Below are 24824 nucleotides of genomic sequence, written 5' to 3'. Positions count from 1 at the left end.
CAGTAGCAACCACTCTCCCCCTGATCACAGTAGCAACCACTCTCCCCCCGATCACAGTAGCAACCACTCTCCCCCTGATCACAGTAGCAACCACTCTCTCCCCGATCACAGTAGCAACCACTCTCCCCCCGATCACAGTAGCAACCACTCTCCCCCTGATCACAGTAGCAACCACTCTCCCCCCGATCACAGTAGCAACCACTCTCCCCCTGATCACAGTAGCAACCACTCTCTCCCCGATCACAGTAGCAACCACTCTCCCCCCGATCACAGTAGCAACCACTCTCCCCCCGATCACAGTAGCAACCACTCTCCCCCTGATCACAGTAGCAACCACTCTCCCCCTGATCACAGTAGCAACCACTCTCCCCCTGATCACAGTAGCAACCACTCTCTCCCCCCGATCACAGTAGCAACCACTCTCCCCCCGATCACAGTAGCAACCACTCTCCCCCCGATCACAGTAGCAACCACTCTCCCCCTGATCACAGTAGCAACCACTCTCCCCCTGATCACAGTAGCAACCACTCTCTCCCCGATCACAGTAGCAACCACTCTCTCCCCTATCACAGTAGCAACCACTCTCTCCCCGATCACAGTAGCAACCACTCTCCCCCTGATCACAGTAGCAACCACTCTCTCCCCGATCACAGTAGCAACCACTCTCCCCCTGATCACAGTAGCAACCACTCTCTCCCCGATCACAGTAGCAACCACTCTCCCCCTGATCACAGTAGCAACCACTCTCTCCCCGATCACAGTAGCAACCACTCTCTCCCCGATCTCAGTAGCAACCAATCTCCCCCCAATCACAGTAGCAACCACTCTCTCCCCGATCACAGTAGCAACCACTCTCTCCCCGATCACAGTAGCAACCACTCTCTCCCCGATCTCAGTAGCAACCAATCTCTCCCCGATCTCAGTAGCAACCAATCTCCCCCCAATCACAGTAGCAACCACTCTCCCCCTGATCACAGTAGCAACCACTCTCCCCCCTGATCACAGTAGCAACCAATCTCCCCCCAATCACAGTAGCAACCACTCTCTCCCCGATCACAGTAGCAACCACTCTCTCCCCGATCACAGTAGCAACCACTCTCTCCCCGATCTCAGTAGCAACCAATCTCTCCCCGATCTCAGTAGCAACCAATCTCCCCCCAATCACAGTAGCAACCACTCTCCCCCTGATCACAGTAGCAACCACTCTCCCCCCTGATCACAGTAGCAACCAATCTCCCCCCAATCACAGTAGCAACCACTCTCTCCCCGATCTCAGTAGCAACCAATCTCCCCCCAATCACAGTAGCAACCACTCTCCCCCTGATCACAGTAGCAACCACTCTCCCCCCTGATCACAGTAGCAACCACTCTCTCCCCGATCACAGTAGCAACCACTCTCCCCCCGATCACAGTAGCAACCACTCTCTCCCCCGATCACAGTAGCAACCACTCTCCCCCCGATCACAGTAGCAACCACTCTCCCCCCTGATCACAGTAGCAACCACTCTCTCCCCGATCACAGTAGCAACCACTCTCCCCCCGATCACAGTAGCAACCACTCTCCCCCCGATCACAGTAGCAACCACTCTCTCCCCGATCACAGTAGCAACCACTCTCCCCCCGATCACAGTAGCAACCACTCTCTCCCCCGATCACAGTAGCAACCACTCTCTCCCCGATCACAGTAGCAACCACTCTCCCCCCGATCACAGTAGCAACCACTCTCCCCCCGATCACAGCGGCAACACGTTGCATCCCCCCCTCCAACTGTTTACAGCAGCGACACTTCAGCCAGACGTTTCCCTGTGACGCACGTACACAAGGATTGACATCACCTGAGTAACTGGGTGAGCCATTTCCCCTTTCAATTCACTGGAGCAGGATGCCCAGGTAAGTTTTACTGGTTTCCCTGACCAACTCTGAGGTAGGTCTAGGATCTGGTTGGGTTCTGATCGGTTTGACCCTTCAAATTGCCAGGTACCTGGGTCGCTAACTGTGCAAATTGCCTGGATAACCACATTTTACATGGCAATTTGAAAGGGCCTAGTCAATGTCAAGTCATTTGATAGTTGTTGAACAGAGAGACCTAGGGTACAAGTGCATAATTCCTCGAGAGTGGTGATTCGGGACAGGATAGTGAATAAGGGATTTGGCATGCTTGCCTTCACTGGGTGATCAAGAACAAAAGTTGTTACCTCTGATTTGTATAGTGTGTTGATGAGAATTGTGTCGAGTTCTATTTACCCAGCTACAGGAAGAATATCAATGTTGGAGAGATGCAGCAGGATGTTGCCAGGACTGGAGGGGTTGAGTTATTGGGAGAGGTTGATAGGCTGGGTCTTTATTCTCTAGAATGTAGGAGGCTGAGGAGTGAGAGCTTTATAAAATCATGAGGGACAAGGATAAAATGAATGCTCACAGTCTTTTTCCCAGGGTGGATGATTTTAGAACTGGGGGCATTGGTTAAAGGCAAGAGATTTTAGAGGGACCTGAGTGGAAACTTTTTCATTCAGAGGGTAATCCGTGTCTGGAAAGAGTTGCCAGATGTATAATTACAATCTTAACAAGGCAGATATATGAATAGAAAGGGCTTAAATGGATAACAACCAAATGCAGGAAAGTGGGTCTAGCCCAGAATGCCAACTTGGTCAATAAGGAGGAGTTGGGTCCAAGGGCCTATTGAAATATCAACCATTCACACATAATTTCATCTCTATTTCATCCTTTTCTCTTTAAATCAATTAATTGGTTAACAATTTTAAAAACATGAATGATTTTCTTTCAAAATCATATTCTTACCCTGACATTAAAATTGCTGGTAATAACTAGATTTAGTGAACCAAAGCCAAAGTCATCCCAGAAAATTTCAGTGTTTATATATAGCAGGACTGGATTTCCAATGGATACTTCAAATTTTTTTGAATGCTCTAATAAAAAGAATTAGAGAAAGTTAATTGTGTAAGTTTACGAGCAATTTTTCACACTAATTGGGAAGAGCAAATTAGAGGAAATGAAAGGAATATTTAGCATTTAGGATCAAGCACTCCCAAATTAAGTTGTAAAGTTTCAAAACACAAGAGACTGTAGAGTTTATAATCTGGAGCCAAAAAAAAACAAACAAACTGCTGGAGGAACTCAACAGGACAAGCTGCATCTGTGGAGGCAAAAGTTTAGTCATCTTTTTGAAAAGTTTGATGGAAACCATAATTCTGCTTTCACAAAATAATGCAATCATCTCAAAACAACAGTCCATACTACAAGTCCTTGGTTTTATTGTAATTTCTCAAACCATCTATCCATGGAAATGTGTTCATTGTTAGAAATGGCATAAGTATTCAAGAAAAGAATTACACCAGACACTGGATAGGCTGGTGTTGAAGCATATCAGTTCCTGTCTGAGCGGTGACATGGATCCATTCCAATTGGCAAAATGGTCTAGGCAGATGCCATCTCACTGGCTCTACACAAAGCCCTGGTAAACCAGCACAGCAAATATGCCTACATCATGATGTTCTTTATCAACTACAGTTTGGCACTTAACACCATCATCCCCTCAAAACTGATCAGCAAACTTCAAGGCATGAGAGTTAACACCCTACTGTGTAATTGGATCATGGATTTCCTCACCTCCAGATCACAATCAGTGAAAATTGGTAAGAACTTCTCCTCCACAATCTCTATCAGTACCAGAGCATCACAGGTCTGTGTTCTTAGCCCACTGCTCTACTCACTTTATACCTACAACTGTGTGCTCAGTACAAGAAGAACACCATCTACAAAACCATACCACGGAAAACCAACCTATGGACTCTATTCTCACCTCATGATGCCTCAAGAAAGTAGCCACCATTTGAAACAATGTATTCTACTTCACTTTAACTCCATTCTCCTTGTTCAGTCAGAAGATACACGAGTTGAAAACACACATCTCCAGTTTCAAGAAGATTCTTTCCAGACTATTGAACAGACCTCTTCATTGGTAAAAGATAATGGCGAGCAGTATTTATTTAACAATATAGTATGTATTTTTGTCTTGTGACACTATCCCCTGAATCTTTGCTTTTATTCTTGCTTTGCCTGTAGCTCTATGTATAGATGGACTGCCTGGATAGCATGCAAAAAAAGTTTTTCAATGTATCTCAGAAGACATGATGAAAATAAACAATTCAATTTAATTCAAAATTGCATTATAGGAATTTGCAATTGAGTTTGAAATGGAATAAATTATCCATGTGCATACTTCAAATTTAGATAAATATTAATAGCAGGTATGCAAAGCAAAGCTACAGTTCAATAATTTCCATTGCTTTAACACATTTAATAAATTTTACCAGAATTACTCACTTGCATTGGAGCTTTTGGATTTGAGATTCAACTTGACTGTATCATTAATATCGAGAAATATCATGGGATTTAGCTGTACGTTGTTTGGATCCACAATATGAGTGGTGCACTCATTTTCAACAATAGACCATGTTCCACTATTTGATCTAAAGTCATAAATAAACCATTGCCTTTCTTCAATTAGTAAATAGTCCACAGTTAGTTCTGGCATTGTAGCATGAGCTATGACAAGGTTACTGCTATTGACTCGAACTATCAGAAAACTACTGATTCCAGGAATAACCAATGTTTTCTCGAAATCATCGGCAACAAAGCCATAATCTGTTAAAAGAAAGAGGTGTTTTGAATGATCAGATCAGGATTAAGATTAGAATGTTGTTAGGCTTCTGGAATGGCATAGAAGGGGACCCTTAGATTTATCTTCTAAAATATATTTTCTAATTTTAGCTAAAGCTGAGAGGAAGGTCTGCAACTCAAGAGCTCTCCTTTATCTTGACTGATTGCTTCTTTATTCCCTGCCCTTACAACCTGTTAAGATTATAGTCAAAACACAAAATTGCTGGAGGAACTCAGCAGTTCTCACAGTGTTCATAGGACCAGAGGTGACGGTCCTTCATGATGTTGGCTGCCTTCTTGCAGCAACGCCTTGATAGATTATAGTCATACAATTAGAACCTTTCTTACTTTCTGCAACCGAACAGGTACTTGGAACTAAAGGAATTAAATTAAAAGGGACCCGAAATACATAAGATAGAAATAAATATTTGCAATAATCCTAGTACAAAAAAAGCGATTTGCAATAGTGCAGACAGTCCATGATTAGTCGACCAAGGTGGTGGGGGGATGGGGTGGGGGTGGTGAAATTCAAGAGTCTGACGGCTGTTAGAAAAAATTTCTTGAACCTAGAGGTGCTGAAGATAGCAGTGAGCAGGTTGTGACCAGGGTGGTGGGGGTCCTTTCTGATGTTGGCTGCCATCTTATGGCAATGCCTCACATAGATGTCTGCAATGGAGGGGAGATCAGAGTCCACGATGGACCTGGCTATGTTTACTACCTTGTGCAGTCTTCTGCTTTCCTAGGCAGTCAAATACCCAAACCAGGTAATGACGCAGAAGTTTGATAGAGTATTTGTTGACATGACTCCTTAGGAAGTAGAGGCATTGAGTACAAAAGTAAGGCAGTTATGTTGCAGCTTATAAAACTTTGGTAAGGTTGCACTTGTGAATCTACAGGGGTTATCTACTGATCTGGTGCTCCCACTGTGGTCTGCGCTACATCGGAGAGACTAGACGCAGACTGGGATGATGGTGTTAAGTGCTTTGTCCGCCGCAATAACGTGGATCTCCCAGTGGTCACCCATTTCATTTCTCCATGTCTGTCCATGGTCTCATGTACTGCCAGACTGCGACCACCCTCATTTTCTGACTGGGCACCCTCCAACAAGTTGGCATTAATATCGACTTCTCTGGCTTTAATTAAATTTAATTAACCCCACCCCCTTATTTCCCCTGTTGTCTCTCCATTGCCTGTCTCATTTTGCACAAACATGATCAATTCCACCGAAACCCCTTATCACATCAAATTGACGCCTTTTGTTGGTCTGGATTCCTCTCCCATCGCTTGAATTCAGTTACATCCTGCTCCTGACTTTTCTGATTTTTCCTTGAAGAAAGGCTCAGGCCAGAAACTTTGGCAATATAATTTTGTCAAAAAGATCCAAGATGCTGAATAAACCAGCTGAGTTGCTCCAGCATTTTGCTTTAGCGTTTTTACTGCAATCAACAGCGTCTGTAGCCTTTTGCGTTTCTCTTTGGTTCGGTTGCACTTGTTTGCAATTCGGTCTGCCCCAATACAGGTAGGATGTGGATATTTGGAATGAAGAAGGCTGTCTCAATTAAAGGGCATGAGCTGTGAGGAGAGATTGCACAAACGGTTTGCCTTCTCAGGAGACTAGAAGACTGAGGGGGAGCCTCGTAGAGATTTATAAAATCATTAAAAGCAGTCATAGGGTGAAAAATAGAATCTTTGCCCGAGGGTAAAAGGGTCCCACACTAGAGGACATGTCTTTAAGGTGAGGTGGAGGAAGTTTAAGAAAGATGAGCAAGGCACTGAATCAATGAGGGAGAAGATCTACCTTTCTTAGTTACATAAGCAATTCAGAAGTTTCACGAGATGGCTAGAGCAACCATTCTCAATGGGAGCCACAACATATTTAAGAGGATCATAATTTTTTTTTAATGTAGTTGGTACGAGAACAGTATGGAAGAAACCAACTAAACGATGGTTTGACAAGGAAGGGGGCTCATAAACTTTGAGCAGTGACCTAAGGGAACCATAACCATAAAAACTTTTGAGAATAGCTAGTTTAAAGTTTAGATTGCTTCAGTTTGAATGATTCAGGATGAGAAATGGAATTAAACACTGTAGGCCATTTCATGTCAGGCCTCTGCTTGGAGGCCAGCTACAGGAGCAGATCAAAAATTTAAAACTTACCTTTCAGACAGTAGCCCTAAAAGTGTTGCATTCGTATCAAGAGGCACCTCGTAGCATCATCAGGAGCCAAAGGAGGTGGGGCGACTGGTGCTGTAGCACCACCCTTCATAAATACGCAGCAGAAGAATGTCCGTCTTCCCTACCCATAATTCCCCACGCAGCTGGAACCATTTTGTGTTTCCCAGAAGAGTTCCAGCTGTGTGGAGGATTATGGGTAGGGAAGACGGACATTGATCTGCCATGTTTTGAGCAGCAAGAGCACCCCGAAGGCCGAAGCAGCCCATTGAGGCTGTCACAGCCTGCACTGGCTGCCCCATGATGGCTCCCACTGGCCCCCACTGCCCTAACTGCTTCTGCTGCCCCCAACGGCACCCACTGGCCTCCGCTGCCCTGATGGGACCCGCTGCCCTGACGGCTCCTGCCCGCCACCCCTGCCTTGAGGGGGTCATGGAGGGAGAGGGGTGAGTGAGGAGATGGGTCGTGGGCTGACGGCATCATCGGGTCATGGGCTGATGGCATCATCAGCCCACCCCTAATCAGCCACGCAGAGGCTGTACATTCAGGTCAGGCAGCGGAGTTCCACCGCTTATCCTTCCCCGAGATAGGTTGGAATCAGCGCCTCAGAGCTGGCCACGGCGCATTCAGAAAGACAAGTCTTTTGGTGTAAGGGCGAAGAAACTCTGCCTTTACAGACAGGTGTTTTTCCCTGCTTGTAAGTGCCTTGTGTTACTTCTCCTTACCACCCTGTTTCATGTGGAAAGTAGAAAAATCTAATTTCATGATAAAAGAAGAACTGAAGAAATCAACCTACAGCATTTTTTCCAAGCTATAGGATAACACCACACTCAACAGCTGAACTTAATCCTGTTAAAATGTTACTGAATAGAATCCACTAATTACTGTGGGCTCAATGAGTTTTCTGTTACTTTTCCAGCATATTGTGTGCCATGAAAAGAAATTCTGAAATGTGTAATGGAGATTATGAACATTAGAAAGATAATGACCTGCCTCCTGACGTGCAAGCTGAAAAATGGTTCAGAGATTGAGAAAACTTCCGGGAAAATAATGCAAAGGAAATAGAATTCAAGGCAAAGTTTAATTAAATAGTTTTAGTTAGATATTTCCTTACCAGCATCCAACAATTCAAGGTGGTATACATGCTCTCTATTTACAATAAGCAGCTTGTTCGATAAAATCCTTCTGTGAAAAGGTTCTGTATAAAATGGGACCAAAATCTTTGCAATAGCAACAGCCAAAAAATACGGATTCTCATTCTGTTCGTAAACATCTATTATTTCAGCCTTGCCTCCTAAACTAAAATCACAAAAGTACATCATGTTAATGAAAAAAATCTTTGTGCAAAAGATTGCAGTGCGATAATGTTTAGACTGAAAGTCATCCAAAAAGTTTGCTATACAATATCATGGTGCCAAATGGCAAATCAATCTGTTAACTTTAGAAAGTATTTCCATATCTCTGGGGGATATTAGTCTAAGATGGGATCAGTGAGATTTTTTTTTACGGGTATAAAATGGTCACCTATGAGTTTAGTATTGTGGCAGTGTAAACATACTCAATCGATGGAGGAAGTATTCTGCTCCACCATATTAATTAAGGCAGTTCAGTTGGCATTCTGAGGGCAAAAATAAATTTGCTATTAAGGCCAATGCTTTTCTGAAATTGGACAGCAAATGACTACAGTATGCATCAACATGTTTTTAAGAGCAATTGCGTTGCACTGGCAGGTGTTTGGCGGCGTTCGAATGCACAGTTTTACCACAGAGTAGTCACGACTTTAAATGGTTCAGGCAAACCAATACCTGTATTATGATCAGTATTGCTGATAAAAGATTTTTATGGATGTTATTGCATGGTTTTCATACTGTAGATTATTTACCTTAGTTTTAGCAGTTTTCCCACATGGGAAAAGGATAGCATAGGTTTAGCACCTATTTCATCTTCGATCCAAGAAACATGTTCAAAAAATAACACCTTTCTCCTGGTGAGATATTGCAGTGCGAGTGGTCTTGAAAAACCTGCATTGTGATTCTATACAATAAAAGAAAAGTAGATGACCATTTGTTGATCCAAACCAAGGCTTTTATTAACTAAAAGACTGGAGCATATCACAAGTAGGTCGACCAGTCCAGAATGACCTGATCTGGCTAGGAGCAATCCTTCAAGACCTGCCAGTAGGTGTGGCTACACTCTCAGCCAATCACAGTCATCCTACACTACATTCTGTACATAGACACATTGGGGATAGAATTTGTACAGATCTTCGATCTGAAATGTTAACCATTCGCTTTCCACAGTTTGTGTATTATCTGCTGGATGTTTCCAGCATTTGTTTTTTTTAAATTAAAATAAGTAACTAAATATTTTAGAAACACTAAAAAAAAATTGCACTTCCAGGTAAATGCAATTAGAAAATAATTACTTTGAAAATTGAGGGTATAAAAAGAAACTATTGGCTTGCAACTCATTCATTTGGACTCACAAAAGGCATCTACTTAGCTCACCATTGAATTTTGCAAAAGATGCCCAGTAGTGGCCAAACATGACTCTTTCTTGCAGCATAGCATTTTTTTTCACTCTTTTGCATCAATTTCCCAATAACTTCCTATTCGGATTGAATTTTGAATCACACCCGCTTTCCGATTGTTTTGCCAATCAAAACAAAGCCTGCTGGAGGGATTCAGCAGGTCTAGCAAGCGGCAGCAGTAGGAGTAAAAGAATGGTTAACGTTTCGGGCTGAAACTCTTCATCCAAACAGACGGTAGCCTGAAATATTGACCTTTTTTTTCTCTCCCCACTGATGCTGCCCTGATCTGTTGGATTTCTCCAGCAGATTGTATTTTTTTCTAAGGTGTAGCATCTGCAGTCTCTTGTGTGTGTTCTTTTTCTTTCCTGATCATCTTAAAGCTCTGTATGTGTTCTTCAGTTCTTTCTTCGAATGACAGTTTTTCTATATTTATTTTGTCTAAAGCTGAGACACCATTTTGAAAGAGTTTATTTTATAAGGGGTCAGCATTCAGGACTGGTACCCAAAGGAATTTCTTCACGCAGAGGACAGTAAATTCTCCACACAATGAGCAGTGGGAGGCTCAGTCATTAAGTATATTGAAGACAGAAAACAATAGATCCTGAAATATTTATGGAGTCAAGGTATTGGGAGGTAATCTGTGCAAGTGGTGCTGAGGTAAAAGGTCAGCCAGGATTTTAATGAATGGAAGCTGAAGAGCCTACTACTGTTTATATCATTAAATATCCTTAATTGACATTAAAAGGAAGGGAGGGGCAAGCTGTAGTGACCCTTCTGATGAAGGTACTCCTATGTAGTTGGGCATACAATTCCAAAATTAGGTTCACCAACAGTAAAGATGATTTATAGATGATACTTTATAATCTCATGATTGATAAATGATGCATTTCTAGGTTCCTGCTATTCTTCTCTTTGGTGTTTTGGAGTAACCTAGGGAGTTAGTTCATTTTGAAGACCGTACACAAGGGTCATAGTATATTTTTGGCATTGGGCATGAATATTTAAGGTGATGGTGTACCAACAAAGCACACTGTTTTGCCCAAGATACTACTGAACGTCTTGAGTGGGAAGAATTCCCACATTCCACTGATGTGGGCCTTGCAAATGATGGAAATGCTCCTGAGTATCAGAAGTTGAGTCACTTTCTGCAGGGGTTCTCTTTCATCTCTCATATCGCCACAGGACATGTGGTTAGCTCTCTTGAGTTTCTGATCATTAGTGACCGGAAAATATTGAGGAGAGGTGACTCAATGAAAGTAATGACAGTGAATATCAAGGGGGATAAATGGAGTCTCTTTTGTTGGCGATGTTCATTCCTTTGACTTTTTTGTGGCATAATTGCTGCTCATCGCTAATGAGGTCAGCCTTAAATACTGCTTCAGTCTTACTGCGTGGAGCTGTGGTCTACTTTATTTGTTGAGGAGTTGTGATTAGAATTGAACAAATAGCTAACACCACCATTATTATTATTATGATAGATGTAAGGTCATTGATAAATCAGGTGAAAAAGAATGGGCGAGAATATACTTCTGTGAGGTACCAATGTATTTCATGGCTCTGGGATGATCGACATCCAATAACAACAATAGATTTCCCTTACGTTGGATATGACTCTAACCAATAGAATGATGTCTCCTTTTTGCACTCTTAACTTCAGTTTTATCAAGGTTCTTTGATGCTCAGTCAAACACAGGAAAAGATTCAGGATATAACCTGATAGATTACTGCCACCACCTCCCCCTCCCCACCCCAACAACCACCACCACCTATTTGATTTTGATATCACTCCTTCTGACTTAACTTTTGGTATAGGGTGTGGTGGTACACCACCGGCCTACTGCAGGGGGCAACCTCTGTACCTGCAGGAGAGTATGGGGGACAGGACAATACCTGGCCAGCTGTCAATCAGCCAACCTGAATGGATCGAGCCCCACCCGGCCAGATGTCAATCACCCTCCGGGATACAGGCCTGAGCCGGCCCTCAGAGTTTACAGCAGTACAGCCAAGCCCCGCTCTGTGAATGCCTTTGTCGGTTAAAGCCTGTTGTACAGTCTCTTCGGTTGTGTGTGTTTGCTTCTGTCTAACAGCGCTACACATAGGGTCCCAATCTGAAATGTTTACTGACCATTTGTACCCATGGATGCTGCCTGACTGCTGTATGCTTAAAATTCCAGCATCTACAGTTTTTATATGTTTCTTTAAACTAAATGGTGCAGTGGGTACTGACTGGAAAAATAGAGTAGACCTACAGTACATTCTTAAGCAGTTTAGTAAAATCCTTGACAGGTTGCAAGATTGCTGGGTAAACAAAAGGAACAATAAATATTAGTCAAAATGTGTAAAAGGAATAAAACAGACCATAAAAAAGGAAGCTTATTTTGATAGAAGTGGTGTCCCATGTGGTTCAATTCGAGTATAAGAGATGAGAATACTGAACTAGTAAGTGTGAAAAAATATATACATTTTAAAAATGGGAAACAAAAAGTATATATTGATAGGAAACAGGTTCACCAAAGCAGAAATCAGAGGGATTTTGGAATGGGGTTTGCTGTGGCTCTCAGCATAAAACCTCTGAATATTATTTATTGAATGCAGCCATTCTGGTCCTCAAGTTTTCTGTATCTGAAAGAAGTGCACCATAACATGCTTCTAGTATCAAACATTTAGTTGGTAAGAACTCACATTACCAGGCAAATTTATCTATGTTAATAGAAAATGTAAAAACAACTGCAGATATTTGAATTCTAATATAAGAATAGAAAATACCAGAAGTACTCATCTGGGCAGGCAACATCTGTGAAAATTGAAAAAGTTCTCATGTTTCAGATAAAAGACAAAGGGTCTGTTTCTCTTTCCAAATGTGCTACTTGGCTGACATCACATTTCGGGCATTTTCTCTTTACCTGCATGTTCATCACCCAGAACAAATATAAACTCTCAAATGTTTAAAATTTTCCTATATTAAAGAACTTATTTGAAATAAAATTTAAAGAAAATATTGTTTTTGTCTGATCTGCTGTTATAACAAAAAAACCTGAAAATTCACCGTTATTAACGATTTATGGTCAATAACTTCCACCATTAAGCCAGTCGGAGAATGTTCATCCAAGAATATCTTCATTAAAGATGCAAGATGATCACATGTGAAAGCCAATTTCTCTTTTTTCCAACTGTTAAATATGGCATATCTGGACAAACCTTTGGTACAAAACAAAAATGCACAAGAATAATTCTTAAGATGGGTGAGAAGGCAACTCAAGGTGCTGCCAAAGCCATTTTGCCAGAATCTTACTTTGGTTTAAGCAGTGTTAGCATTTTGATGTTATGTGATTGAAGTTTCATTTGCATTGTTATTCTCATTCTCATATTAATAAAAGTGAATGCTATTCCTGGAAATTTCAAAGTTAATCCATAGTTAGAAAAATAAAAAAAGTAAAAATAAAGTTTGAATATCCAAATTTACAAGCTGCTAGCTGTGGACATTATACTACTCTTCAGAAGCAGTCAGAGAATGATCATTTCATTCTGGTAGTGGTAAAAAAAATTAAATACAAGACCGAAAGACTAATTTGATTGTTTGATCATCAAACCCACCATAGAACTCCCTTACAATTTTGAACTCTAAGTTTCCTTTGCTTCTCTACCCATTTGGTGGATTAAAAAATTGCAAAATGTTGGTAGTTTCCACCATTTGGTTAATATTGTGTTATTCTAGGAGTCATAAAATCATATGGCATGGAAATATGCCCTTCAGCCCAACTTGTTTGTGCTGATCAAAATGTCCTGCCCACATGGCTGCAGTTGTCTCATAGTTCTCTTAAGCCATCCTATCCACGTATCCATCCAAATGTTTCTTAAACATTACAACAGTACTTGCCTCAACTACTTCCTTCATCAGTTTGGTCCATAAACCCACCATGCTTTGTGTAAAATGATGACCCCTCAGGTTCCTGTCAAATCTCTCCCTCCTTATCTGAAGTCACAGAATTTTAAGATTAAAGAATTTCATTTTTAGGTATAAGTATTGAATTTTGTATTTGTTATTGTTGCACATTGTTTTATTTAGGGAACACATGCTATGATGCTAAAAGAATAAATTCACTGTTTCGTCACATATTCAAGTGTGAAATTCACTGGTCAAGCAGTCCTCAGGATGTAACATTAAGCGTTTACAAACCACGTCGCCAGAGGTCCCGCAGGGAATCCCTGTTCCCTGTGTTGACCTACAAAAGGTAAGTGGCCAGGGCAGGCACAGAATCGGGGTGGGGGGTGGGGGTGGGGTGCTGTTGTGGCTGGGACAAGTGCGGAGTTGGAATGCTCTCAGGGTCGGGGAGGAAACGGTGTTGGGCTGGCAGGTGAATGCTGTCATAGAAGAGTGGGCTGGCGGGGAGCAAGTTGGGCAGGAGGAATGGCTGACCTTTTTACCTATAAACCCCCACGCTGCTACAGCTGCTCTGGCATTCCAGCAGTGTGGGGGATTATGGGGAAGGAAGACAGCCATTGCATGCAAGCGCTGACGTCATTTTCTACCCAGGCAGCCATCAATAGCTTACAAATTGACTAGCAACAGCTACACGGTATATGTACACTGGTAATCAACCTCCAAGGTGGTTTGCCTACCCGTGCAATTTTTTAAAAATTCTACCCACCAATTGGTCTGTACATCGGTAGATAACCTGCCAAATTGGCAAGTTAAACGCATGTTACAATCCAATTTGTAAACCCCTATTGTGGCAGCATTTAAAAGAATGAAGAAAATGTTACATTATAAAATATTCTGCTTTACAAGGGCTGAATTTGAATTCCCATTTTTCTGTGCCTATGTGAAAAAAATTACAATCTCTGGACAATTTCATTTCACAAAGGGAGGGCATGTTTTAGAGGCATTCAAAAATGTAAGCTGTCATTCTGAAGCAGTCTTCTGAAAGGCACTAGTAAAAGTAATGTCACCTATATTTTTCTTTAGAACAGAAGGAAAAGGATACAAGTCCATTTATCATCCGATTGCACAAGTACAACCTGACAACACAGTGTTCTCTGGTCCTTGGTGCAAAACATTCTAACACATATAGGCAAGCAATACATATGCAGGACAAATATACATATATAAAATAAATAAATATTTGTTTCATTAACATGTAGAGTCTCGGATGGTTAGTGTGAGTGGTTCATTTGGTCGTTCAGCGCTCTCACTGCTCATGGGAATAAGCCGTTTCTCAGCCTAGTGGTGCCCTGTAACTCTTTCTCGACAGGAGTTGCATGAACTATAAATGCAGACAAAGCACAAGAAGGTATGAGCAGGCAGATCTAGACGGATCTAAAATATGAACATTCATCTTCAAGCGAAAAGAGACAGAGCTGATGTAGTTGGACAGTAGAAACAAAAGAATAAAAACTGGACTAAAAAGGAGACAGATTTCCATACAAAATTACACAGAGAAAGAAAAAAATATGCATAAGAATCAAATTGGAGATTACATGGCACATAGATGTGTAAACTGAAAGTGAGATCGCACAAAAATGAAGAAGGGAGATATTGCAAAATATTGTGAAACAAATTATAACAGGAGCAAACAGCATTCTGCATTTTTAAATTTCTAATCACTCATGGGACATGGATGTCACTGGCCATGCAGATATTTATTGTTCATTCCTAATTGCCTTTAAACTGAGGAAACCATTGCAAATCAACTGTCACATATAAGCCATTCAAGGTATAATAGATTTCCTTCCCTGAAGAAACTGGTGAAACAGATGAGCTTTTCAACAATCCAGCAGTTCCACATTACTGTTAATTATTGTATAGTTTAGATTTATTTAGTTACACAAATTTAAATTCTCCAGCTGCCATGGTGGGATTCAAAACTTGCAAGTCTGGATCAATGATCCAGATCACTGACTACTCCTGCTAGTAACTTAACCTCTGTGCTACCACTCCTTATTCTTTGAATCTGCCTGGGAATGTGCATACCTTCAAAATAGCAAAGAAAAATATTTCTCATAATGTATATAAGCAGTTAATAAAGAAATATAAATGCAAATTTACCTGGCTTGGTATAATAGATAATGTTGGAGGTAGTTATGAAAATCACATCATAAGATTGAGGACATGCCACTGCCTTGATAACATAATCGTTTTTCAATTTGATTAACAATTTAAATAAATTGCCACCATCCTTTGAATACCAAATCTGAAAAAGGGAAACTATTGAATTAATTTTGTGTTTCGTTATATAATGCTATAATTCCCAAAAGCATCACTCTGTTCAGAGAATTTACAACCAAAGACTTATTTAGTTCACTGTTAATGACTATTATTTATCATTCTCATACCTTTTTCCATAATATTGTCAGTTTAGAACCAATTATTACTTTTTATATCTTGCAAATATCTGAATGAATTGAAATTAATATCATATATATATTTAAGACAATTTTATCTGAAGAAACAGGTTTTCATTTCATTTGTATAATGTAGAGTCATGGGAGGAAGAGAAGTGTTTCATGATAAATGTTAATAGTAATGTTTCAGGTTTCTATTTATTGAGAGGTATCGTCAGCAAATAGAGCTCGATGACCAGGGTCAATATAGATTGAGATGTATCTCTCAGATGTTTATTATTTTGATTCATTAAAGGAGAATGATTAAAGACGTAATTCTTGTAACACAATTTTATACAGAATGCAATTACTTCCATATTTGAGAAAAGAAATGCAAGTTGAACTCAGCAGTTACACAGCGTCCATGGGTAGAAAGTTACACAGAGTTACACAGCGTCCATGGGTAGAAAGTTACACAGAGTTACACAGCGTCCATGGGTAGAAAGTTACACAGAGTTACACAGCGTCCATGGGTAGAAAGTTACACAGAGTTACACAGCGTCCATGGGTAGAAAGTTACACAGAGTTACACACCGTCCATGGTAGAAAAGATCAGTTTCAAGTTGAAACCCTTTATCAAGTCTAAGATAAATGGTTTCGACTTACACTACTGACTGAAATTTGAACCCATGGATGTGGTCTGACTTGCTGAGTCCCTCCAATATGTTTTTGTCTGCTCATTTTCTAGCATCTGCATCTTTTCAGTTACTTCAATACTTGTTCCATTCTAAATAAATTGTCTGTTCATTGATATATTTGAGCATTCATCACACGTATATCTTAATTTTCTCATGGAATGATTATTGGTAGAGAAGCAGATGCTTGAAGCTCCACCTCAGTTGAATATTATTGCATAATAATTGTTCCCATTGATTACTTTTGAACAACCAATATGTAAGTGAGTGAGGAAATGGGATTAGGTCAGAGAGTTGTGTGGGGAAATACTGTTCATTGGGTTCAAGATTCAAACAAATTATCAGTATTATCTTGGAACTATTTCCCAATGGTAAAAAGACAACTGCAAGAGCTAGTTATCTACTTCTATTCTGCAGAAAAAAGTGAGGGAACAATTGATGGGAGTGTGACAGATTATACATATGTTTTTGGGAGATAAAGTGGGGCAGGTTTTTTTGTGTAGGTGACATACAAACACATACAAACACATCTTATTTAAAATACTGGAGCTCTCCTCATGCTCGACAGGCCAGCACCAAGAGCCTTTGCAACAGCTTTGGAAAGTGCCCAAGAGACTTCACTAATGGATTGTTGTTTACCAAAAGGCAACAGATGAAAGAACTTGTTGGAGCCACAGGCTGTCTGGAGTGGAACTTGCTGTTCTAAGAGGGTCATGAGGTTTTGCAAGCAGAGAGAGTAAAACAGGCTTTCTCTGATTATATAGATAGATAGATAGATAGAGCAAGAGAGAAAGAGGGAGGAAGAGAGAATTCAGTTCAGCAGCAGCAGCTGGGACTGGAACAGGACAAGCTGGCAAGCCTGTGAAAAACCCCATTTGGAAGATGGGTTGCGAGTGCTTACTTCAGCCTGGTCAAAGCCCTTGCGGTTCATGCAAGAGGAGAGAACTGGCTGCCTAATATTTTACTTTAAGTAAGAAAAAAAAAAGTAACTCTGTGGTGACCTGAAAGAAAGGCCCTGAGGGGGAAAGTTTCTTCAGGAAGATAATGAAGTGGGTGCTGACAAGCAATCAGTTGTGGGTGTCCAGCGAACAACAAATCTCTCTCTGAAAACCAACAAGAACCTCTTGAGCAGTAACCGTTTACCTTTCAAGCACCAAAGCCTGGTGAACTTTATAAATGTTGAATTCTGTGCACAGTATAAGAATTTCCTGCAACCAGTAAACTTGAAGGAATGAGAAGTGAGATTGGACTGTGAATCAAAGAACTTTTCCGAACTTGCACACACATTACATACATGTGCGGTTAGAATTAGAAGGAGGTTAAGTTAGGTTAGTTAAGTTAATAGTAATAAGTTAAAGTTTGAACCTGTTTTCACGTTTAAATATAATTAAAAGCAACTTTTGTTTAAGTAACCATTTGTCTTGGTGAATATCTATTGCTGCTGGGTTTTGGGGACCTCTGGGCTTGTTACAGCAGTATTATTTTCATCCTCCTGTGAGTTATTATCTATGCCATATTTGTCCAGGATTTCTTTTTGCTAGATAGTTTTTATTAACTGATTAATTCATTCCCCCTGTAAGTTTTTGGTTTTGTTTTGCAGACTTTGCATTTGATCATCTACATTATATTTGTGTCTGAGACTTCTGCAATTGGTTTGAAGTGAGCATTTTTCTCGTTTGATTCCAAAATCTCCCATTTCTCTGCTGCTATAAACTAAGCCCAAAAGATTTTAGCAGAAATATCTACAAAAAAAAAATCAACTCTTATCTAATGTAACCTTTGAATGCAAACAACATTCACAACCTCAGATAGTCATAAAAAGATGGTCTTCACCTGTGATCCATACACATATAAATAATACATGGTTGGGTACAAAAATATTCCAGTTGGAGTGAAGGATAAGTCTGGGAAATAAAATTCCTGAAATGCTTTCATGTCCATGATGTTTAAGTTTTTATCCAATTTCCACACAGAAATTAAAGTACGGGTCTGGGAAGAAAAAATACAATTTGTTTTCAATTATTGCAAAATTGAATTTCTTAAATATCTACTTTTACTTAAAAAATGAAATTAATGGAGCTGAGCAATTATGATTTCTATAGCAAAACAAGTGACTTCCAGTGCTCAGTAAATGAGCATCAAAAAACTGTGGATGTACCATAACCTACAAATTCAATCTGGACACTCAGAATTGTGATTCAAACAATACCATGGTACGTAGGTGGATTCAGATATGTAGAGAGTGTGTGAAAAGTACAATAAGTGTGAGATATCAGTTAATTCAAAATAATTTTATTCATCAGTTATATTTAGCACCACAAACAATGCATAATATGATTTATATTTATATAGATTTATGTTTTAGATGTGGATAAGAAGATGGTACTTTCCACAGTTCCACAGTATTCCACAATATTCCACGGTTAAACTATTTTTGGCTTGATTAATTTATTAGAACAATTAACTGGAGTAAGATTCCCACAGGATCCAAAGTTATTTTTACTGGGAGGTATTAGAGGGATTAAACCTAAATTAAAGCTGAAGATATATCAAGTAAGATTTGTTCAAATTGCCTTGGCAATAGCTAGAAAATGTACTGCTATAACTTGGAAGTTGGTTACTGATTTGGGAATGGATAGTTGGGATGCAGAAACTTAGAGTTGTGTTCCACTTGAGAAAATAACTTATAATTTAAGAGATAAATATCATACATTTTGTAAAATATGAAGCCCATATTTGCAAATTGTTGGTATTAAAATTTAAATGAATCTCGAACATTCCCTTTCTCTTATAGGTTTCTATATGTTTAAAAGTATCGGAAAGTGAAGTGCTCCTGTGTGGTTTTCTTTTTTTTTTAGTTGGTGGGGGATTGGGGGAATGGATGGGAGGATTAATAGAAGGTTTTTCTTTCTTTGATTCTCTTTTTTATTTTTTATAACACACCACATGTATTTGGATTAAGTTTGAAATATTGTGATATGTTTGCTAAGTGGTTTTATTTTAAATAAAGTATTAAAAAAATCAAATCCATGGTAACCATCGGCAGTTATACCTGCATTGACAACACAATGATTGTGTTTCGTTGATTATCCCAAGTGGTAGCAATAATTCCCAAAATATCATTTTTGGGAGGAAAGCAAAAGTTCCATCTTTTGAAAGGAGATGTACTATAACGACAAGATTTGACCTGAAAGAAAAAAGAGGTAAAATCTCAAGAATTCATATAAAATAAATGGACAAATATTGGTGAATTTTGTTTTTTATTGCATGATCACTGGAAGGTTCCACTTTATTTATGCCAAATCTATCCATAGTGTGGAGCTTACAATTTTAGATACACCCATCTTCATCAGGTGTCAGATATTGGCCTTCTTAATGTGACTCAATAGGTCACCATCAATGAGCACAGAAAAAACAGATTCTGGCCTTCAGACTGTTGGCTCTAGAGAACAAGTGGACTGAAATATAGTAAAACTCTTGGTCTCCAGCACCTATTATGATTGGAAGATGCCGGATAAGTGTATTTTCTGGTTGCTTGAGACTTACTAACTAATGCATCGACATTAAGAATAAACAGATTAAAAAACAAAAATACTAGACTACACTTACACTGTAAAAACTTAACTTGCATAAATATATAAACCTTAAACTTTATTTTCAGTCACATTCTTTGAAAACATTTAACCATTGCTGCATCTGCAGGTTCGTCCTCTTTTAGAGCTACCTGAAAAATGAACAATAACATTATAAGTAATTAATACACCCACCCCCCCTTCAAGTTTACAGATAAAGTCTCTGACTGGGTGACTCTTACTAAGCAGGGATAAGGAGACACTAAGAGAGTCACGCTAACAATGAGCTGTATTAACCAGCTCTTCATCCTGGGCGACACCATCGCTGTTTCATACAACTTTATTCAAACAGGTGCTATTGGCAAAGCACGACCAAAGCCCTCTGCTGGCTGAATATTTGCTTCCATCTTCACCAAAGATTTATGTGTTACTTCAGAGAACATTTAATTTTACAATGTTAAACTTACATATTTTACCTATCATTTTATTCTTATTTATTTTAATTTTTAAAATTTATTTTCCTCATTTTTTTCTAGTTGCTTGACGCTGATGTTTTTTTGAATTCTAGATACTAGATGTTTTACTGTAACATGGAGTTAGGGATTAGATGAAATATTGGAATTATTAGAGAATGGAAAAGGAAGCTCTGCATTCACCAGCATCACCAATCAGAAACAGTGTAAAATATAGTCCCCCTGCTTACTTTCCTTTTTGTTATTGCAGGTGATCTCTGGGGGAAGTTCATTGGAACGTAGACCTTGATAGCATCAGCTGCATCAGGGCAAACCATTCTTGGAAAAATCTCAAACCACTGTTAGACCCCTTATTCACACATGCAAATAACTACAACATTTTGTCCTAAATCAATGTGTTGAATATACTCCATGTTGTCCAGTTTTAGATTTTAGCTTTAAAAAGGTGAAAATAGAATCATGCAACTTCTAGACCATGAAGTCTTGATCCCTTTCCGACTCAAGAACTTGACTGATTAATTCAAAAATGCTAATTTCAGCTACTTACAAAATTCTATGGTTTCAGAGGATAAAACATTGTTATTAACAGTTCACAAAGAAGTAAAACAAACAATAAAATTAATCATATGTACCAATATACAGTATACTGTTAAATGTCTCTTTTTGTTTCTTACATCTGCAAAACATAAATGACTCAGGTGAAACTCTCCCATGAATGGCACCAAAAATTAAATAAGAAAATACATCAACACGAGTAGAGTCATTTATTTTACAAAATTATAATGATTTATGGAGAACAACTTTGAGGCAAGTTCATACTCATTTTTCCTTTTGCTTTTGATATTTATAGGGAAAAGAGAAATAAAAAAGCCAATTCTCAATGATGGGAAACCACAATGCATAGATATTTAGGAGTACAGAGGAAATAAAGATATAGCTTGATTTAATCTGAAATTTGAAATTCTCCCCTCCTCCAACCTCCTTGAATTTTGAACCACCCAGCACCCACCCAGCCTCACCACTATCCATTTCCTCAAACGTCTCTTTTCAGAATTTTGCGGGGAGGGTGTGGGAGGGACAAAAATGCCATGATTATTATTATTGTTTATAAAATAATGGACTTTTCTGTATTTGGACATTAATCCATGTATGAAATTTAATAATTATTTTTAATCTAGTGAGTCCATAATAACTCTCCATCATTAACTAACTGCAGGGCAGATTCAAAGGGCTGAATAGTCTACCTCTACTCCTATGCTTTAGGGTCTAACTTCGAAAACCAGTATTTTAAATAAGAAGAAACTCTACTTACATCATTCTGTAGAGTATTCTCTGTAATGCTCAAATATTCTACCAAGAAAAACAAATAAAGGCATTTAAAAACATATAGAAAGAAAGGTTAGGAGACATTGTGCTGAACTTGAAACCATTGGCATGAACATTGTGGCAGGAAACTGATTCCAGCACAGTGTGTTCCACATTTGATTGAAGCACACCAGTTTTCCAAGGTCACAACTTACTGCAAGAAGCTGGGAGAATGACAGGTGACAAGACTGGTGATTGGCAATGTTTTCAATTCTCATGAAATTCCAATTAACCAATCCAGTTTTGGGTCAGCACAATGCTCCAACTTCCTGAAATTCTCCAGTAAAATCAAGTACATAACCAAGGAAAAAGCGGAGTCAGTTCAAATGAACAAATCCATACGCAGTAAGCATTCATACTTACTTTCTCATCTGAAAGTTTCTTAATGCAACTTTTATTCAGAATTTACTTTATGTAACCTTTTGTGCATCTTTCACAGATTGAAGGACTGCCCTATCTTGGGTATTGAGTATTGCTCAAATTGCCTTAGATTGCATAACTAAAGAATGAAGATACTGGCAACTACACCTACAGTAAGTAGCTGCCTTCTCACGGATCTGTGGCTGTACTGTGGTGATATGTTATTACACCACTAGGTCACCAGGGGTCATCCTGGTGACCTTGTCTATAAAGCAGTCCAGAGCTACAGTCTAGCCTTCCAGGTTCGTCTTGCAGAGAGACGAGACCTTTTAGTGTACATATTAGTTTATTAAAGCTGTCTTATACTCACACTGCTGTTGTGGTTATTCTCAGTACATGTACAGAGGTAACCACCTGCCAAAGAATGGGCCAGTAGTGCTAAGTCAGAGGCACAGCCTATGAAACACAATGCCACAGATGCCATATCCTTAAAATTACAGGAAATCCTGTGTCACACTGTGGTGATACACCACCGGCCTACTGCAGGGGGAAACTTCTGTACCTGCAGGAAGGTAAGTGGAGAGGACAACACTTGGCCGGGCTGTCAATCAGTTGGCCTGAAGGGATCAAGCCCCACCGGGATCTCCCTCCGGGATATAAGCCTGCACCGGCCTCCCAAAGCTCACTCAGGGTTACTGCAGTTACAGACAGTCTGGATTTGAGGAAGTCTTTGTGGATTAAAGCCTGTTGTACAGTCTTTACCTTGTGTGTGTCTGATTCTGTCTAATAGCACATCTCACACAGAAGGCTCAGAATGTCATGTTTAATGTAGCAACTGCTACGCTGCTAAACAACAGTCTGTTTGACCCAGAAGTAACATTTTTCCAGGTGGTTTTTAAAAATGCCAGCAAAGATCACAAGAGAGTAGGCCCAATACCCCATTGAGTCTGCTCTGCCATTCTATCATGAGCTGATCCATCCGCCCACTCAGCTCCACTCCCCAGCCCTTTCCCCTTAAACTTTGATCCCCTGACTAATCAAATATCTGTCAATCTCTGCCTTAAATACACCGTATGGCCTCACTTCCACAGCCACTTGTGGCAATAAGTTCCACATATACATAACTCTCTGACTACAGAATTTTTTCTACATCTCTGTTTTAAATTGATGCCATTTTTTTCTTGAAGTTGTGCCCTCTTGTCCTAGACCTCCTATCTTGGGAAACAATCTTGCCACATCTATTCTGTTCAGTCCTTTCAGCATTTGAAAGGACTCCATGAGATCCCTCTTCATCCTTCTGTATTCCAACGAATACACTCCAAGTGCTGACAAATGTTTCTCATATGCTATTCCTTTAATTCCTGGTATCATTCTAGTACATCTTCTAGTACATCTATCATTCTAGTACATCTTCTCTGAATCCTCTGCAATGCCAGCATGTCTTTTCTCAAATAAGGTGTCCAAAAATGTACACCAGTTCTCACCAGTGCCTTATAGTCTCAACTTTACATCCCTGCTCTTATGTGCTATTCCTCTAGAAATGAATGCCAACATTTCATTCACCTTCTTCACCATCGACTCAACCTGAAGGTTAAACTTAAGGATCCTGCACAAGGACTCCCAAGTCCCTTTGCACCTCCCAATTTTGAATTTTCTCCCCAATTAAATAATAGTCTTCCTGTCTATTTCTTCTATCAAACTGTATGGCCGTACATTTTGCAACATTATGTTTCATCTGCCACCTCTTTGCCCGTTCTCCTAATCTATTCAAGACTCTCTGCAACTTTTCCATATCCTCAACACCACCTGCTCTATCACCTATTTTGCTTTCATCTACAAATTTAGCTACAAAGCCATCTATTTCATAATCCAAATCATTTATATACAACATTAAAAAGTAGTGGGTGAAACACAAGATTCTGCAGACACTGTGAATGTAGTAAAAACAAACTGAAATGCTCAGTCAGTTTTGCAGCATCCATAGGAGATAAAGATAAATTGCTGGCATTTCTTCAAGGAATAGGCAAAAAGAAGTGGGCCCCAACACCGACCCCTGCAAACACCACTGGTAACTAGTAGCCAACCACAATGGGATCCCTTTATTCCCACTCTCTTTTTCCTTGCTGTAATTCCATTGACTTTCATCTTCTTTAGCAGCCTCATGTGTGGCACCTTGTCGAAGGCCTTTTAAAAGTACAAATACACAACATCCACAGTATCTCCCCTGTCTATCCAACTTGTGATCTCTTAAAAAAAAAATTTGCAATAGATTTGTCAGGCATGATTTTCCTTTTAGGAAAATGGTGCTGATTTTAAGCCCGTCTTTTCATGCACCTCTAGGTATTCCATATCCGTGACAATGGACTCCATCAGCTTCCAACATGATGTCAGGCTAATAGGTCTATAATTTCCTTTTTTGATGCCTCGCTCCCTTTTTAAACAGTGGAGAGACATTCACAATCCTGCAGTCCACCAGAACCAGGCCCGAATCCAATGATTCCTGAAAGATCATTACCAATGCTTCCACAATCTCTACAGCTACCTCCTTCAAAGCCCAAGGGTGCATTCCATCTAGTCCAGCAGACATTTTTGCCTCTGGACTTTTCCTGGCCTCTACCTCAGGTATATGAAGGATGAATAAGTGGAAATATTATGG

The 24824-nt window shown here is 39.7% G+C and overlaps 1 protein-coding gene across 1 annotated transcript in view; it reads right to left on the bottom strand.

Annotated features, from left to right (window-relative positions):
* Window positions 1–24824, bottom strand: part of LOC138752852 (cation channel sperm-associated auxiliary subunit beta-like) — a 149028-nt gene that overhangs the window by 46248 nt on the left and 77956 nt on the right. Inside the window, exons 20-28 of the mRNA XM_069915474.1 lie at window positions 21756–21793; window positions 19451–19585; window positions 18232–18387; window positions 15429–15573; window positions 12429–12580; window positions 8735–8886; window positions 7967–8151; window positions 4345–4665; window positions 2800–2927 (exon numbers count right to left, since the gene is read on the bottom strand). Coding sequence (XP_069771575.1) covers window positions 2800–2927; window positions 4345–4665; window positions 7967–8151; window positions 8735–8886; window positions 12429–12580; window positions 15429–15573; window positions 18232–18387; window positions 19451–19585; window positions 21756–21793 — 1412 coding nt within the window. The remainder of the gene's footprint in view (window positions 1–2799; window positions 2928–4344; window positions 4666–7966; window positions 8152–8734; window positions 8887–12428; window positions 12581–15428; window positions 15574–18231; window positions 18388–19450; window positions 19586–21755; window positions 21794–24824) is intronic.

The sequence above is a fragment of the Narcine bancroftii genome, chromosome 2 (assembly GCF_036971445.1).
Source record: "Narcine bancroftii isolate sNarBan1 chromosome 2, sNarBan1.hap1, whole genome shotgun sequence".
Taxonomy (NCBI): domain Eukaryota; kingdom Metazoa; phylum Chordata; class Chondrichthyes; order Torpediniformes; family Narcinidae; genus Narcine; species Narcine bancroftii.
The sequence above is the reverse complement of the archived record's forward strand: the minus strand, read 5'-3'. Positions and strand labels throughout refer to the sequence as shown.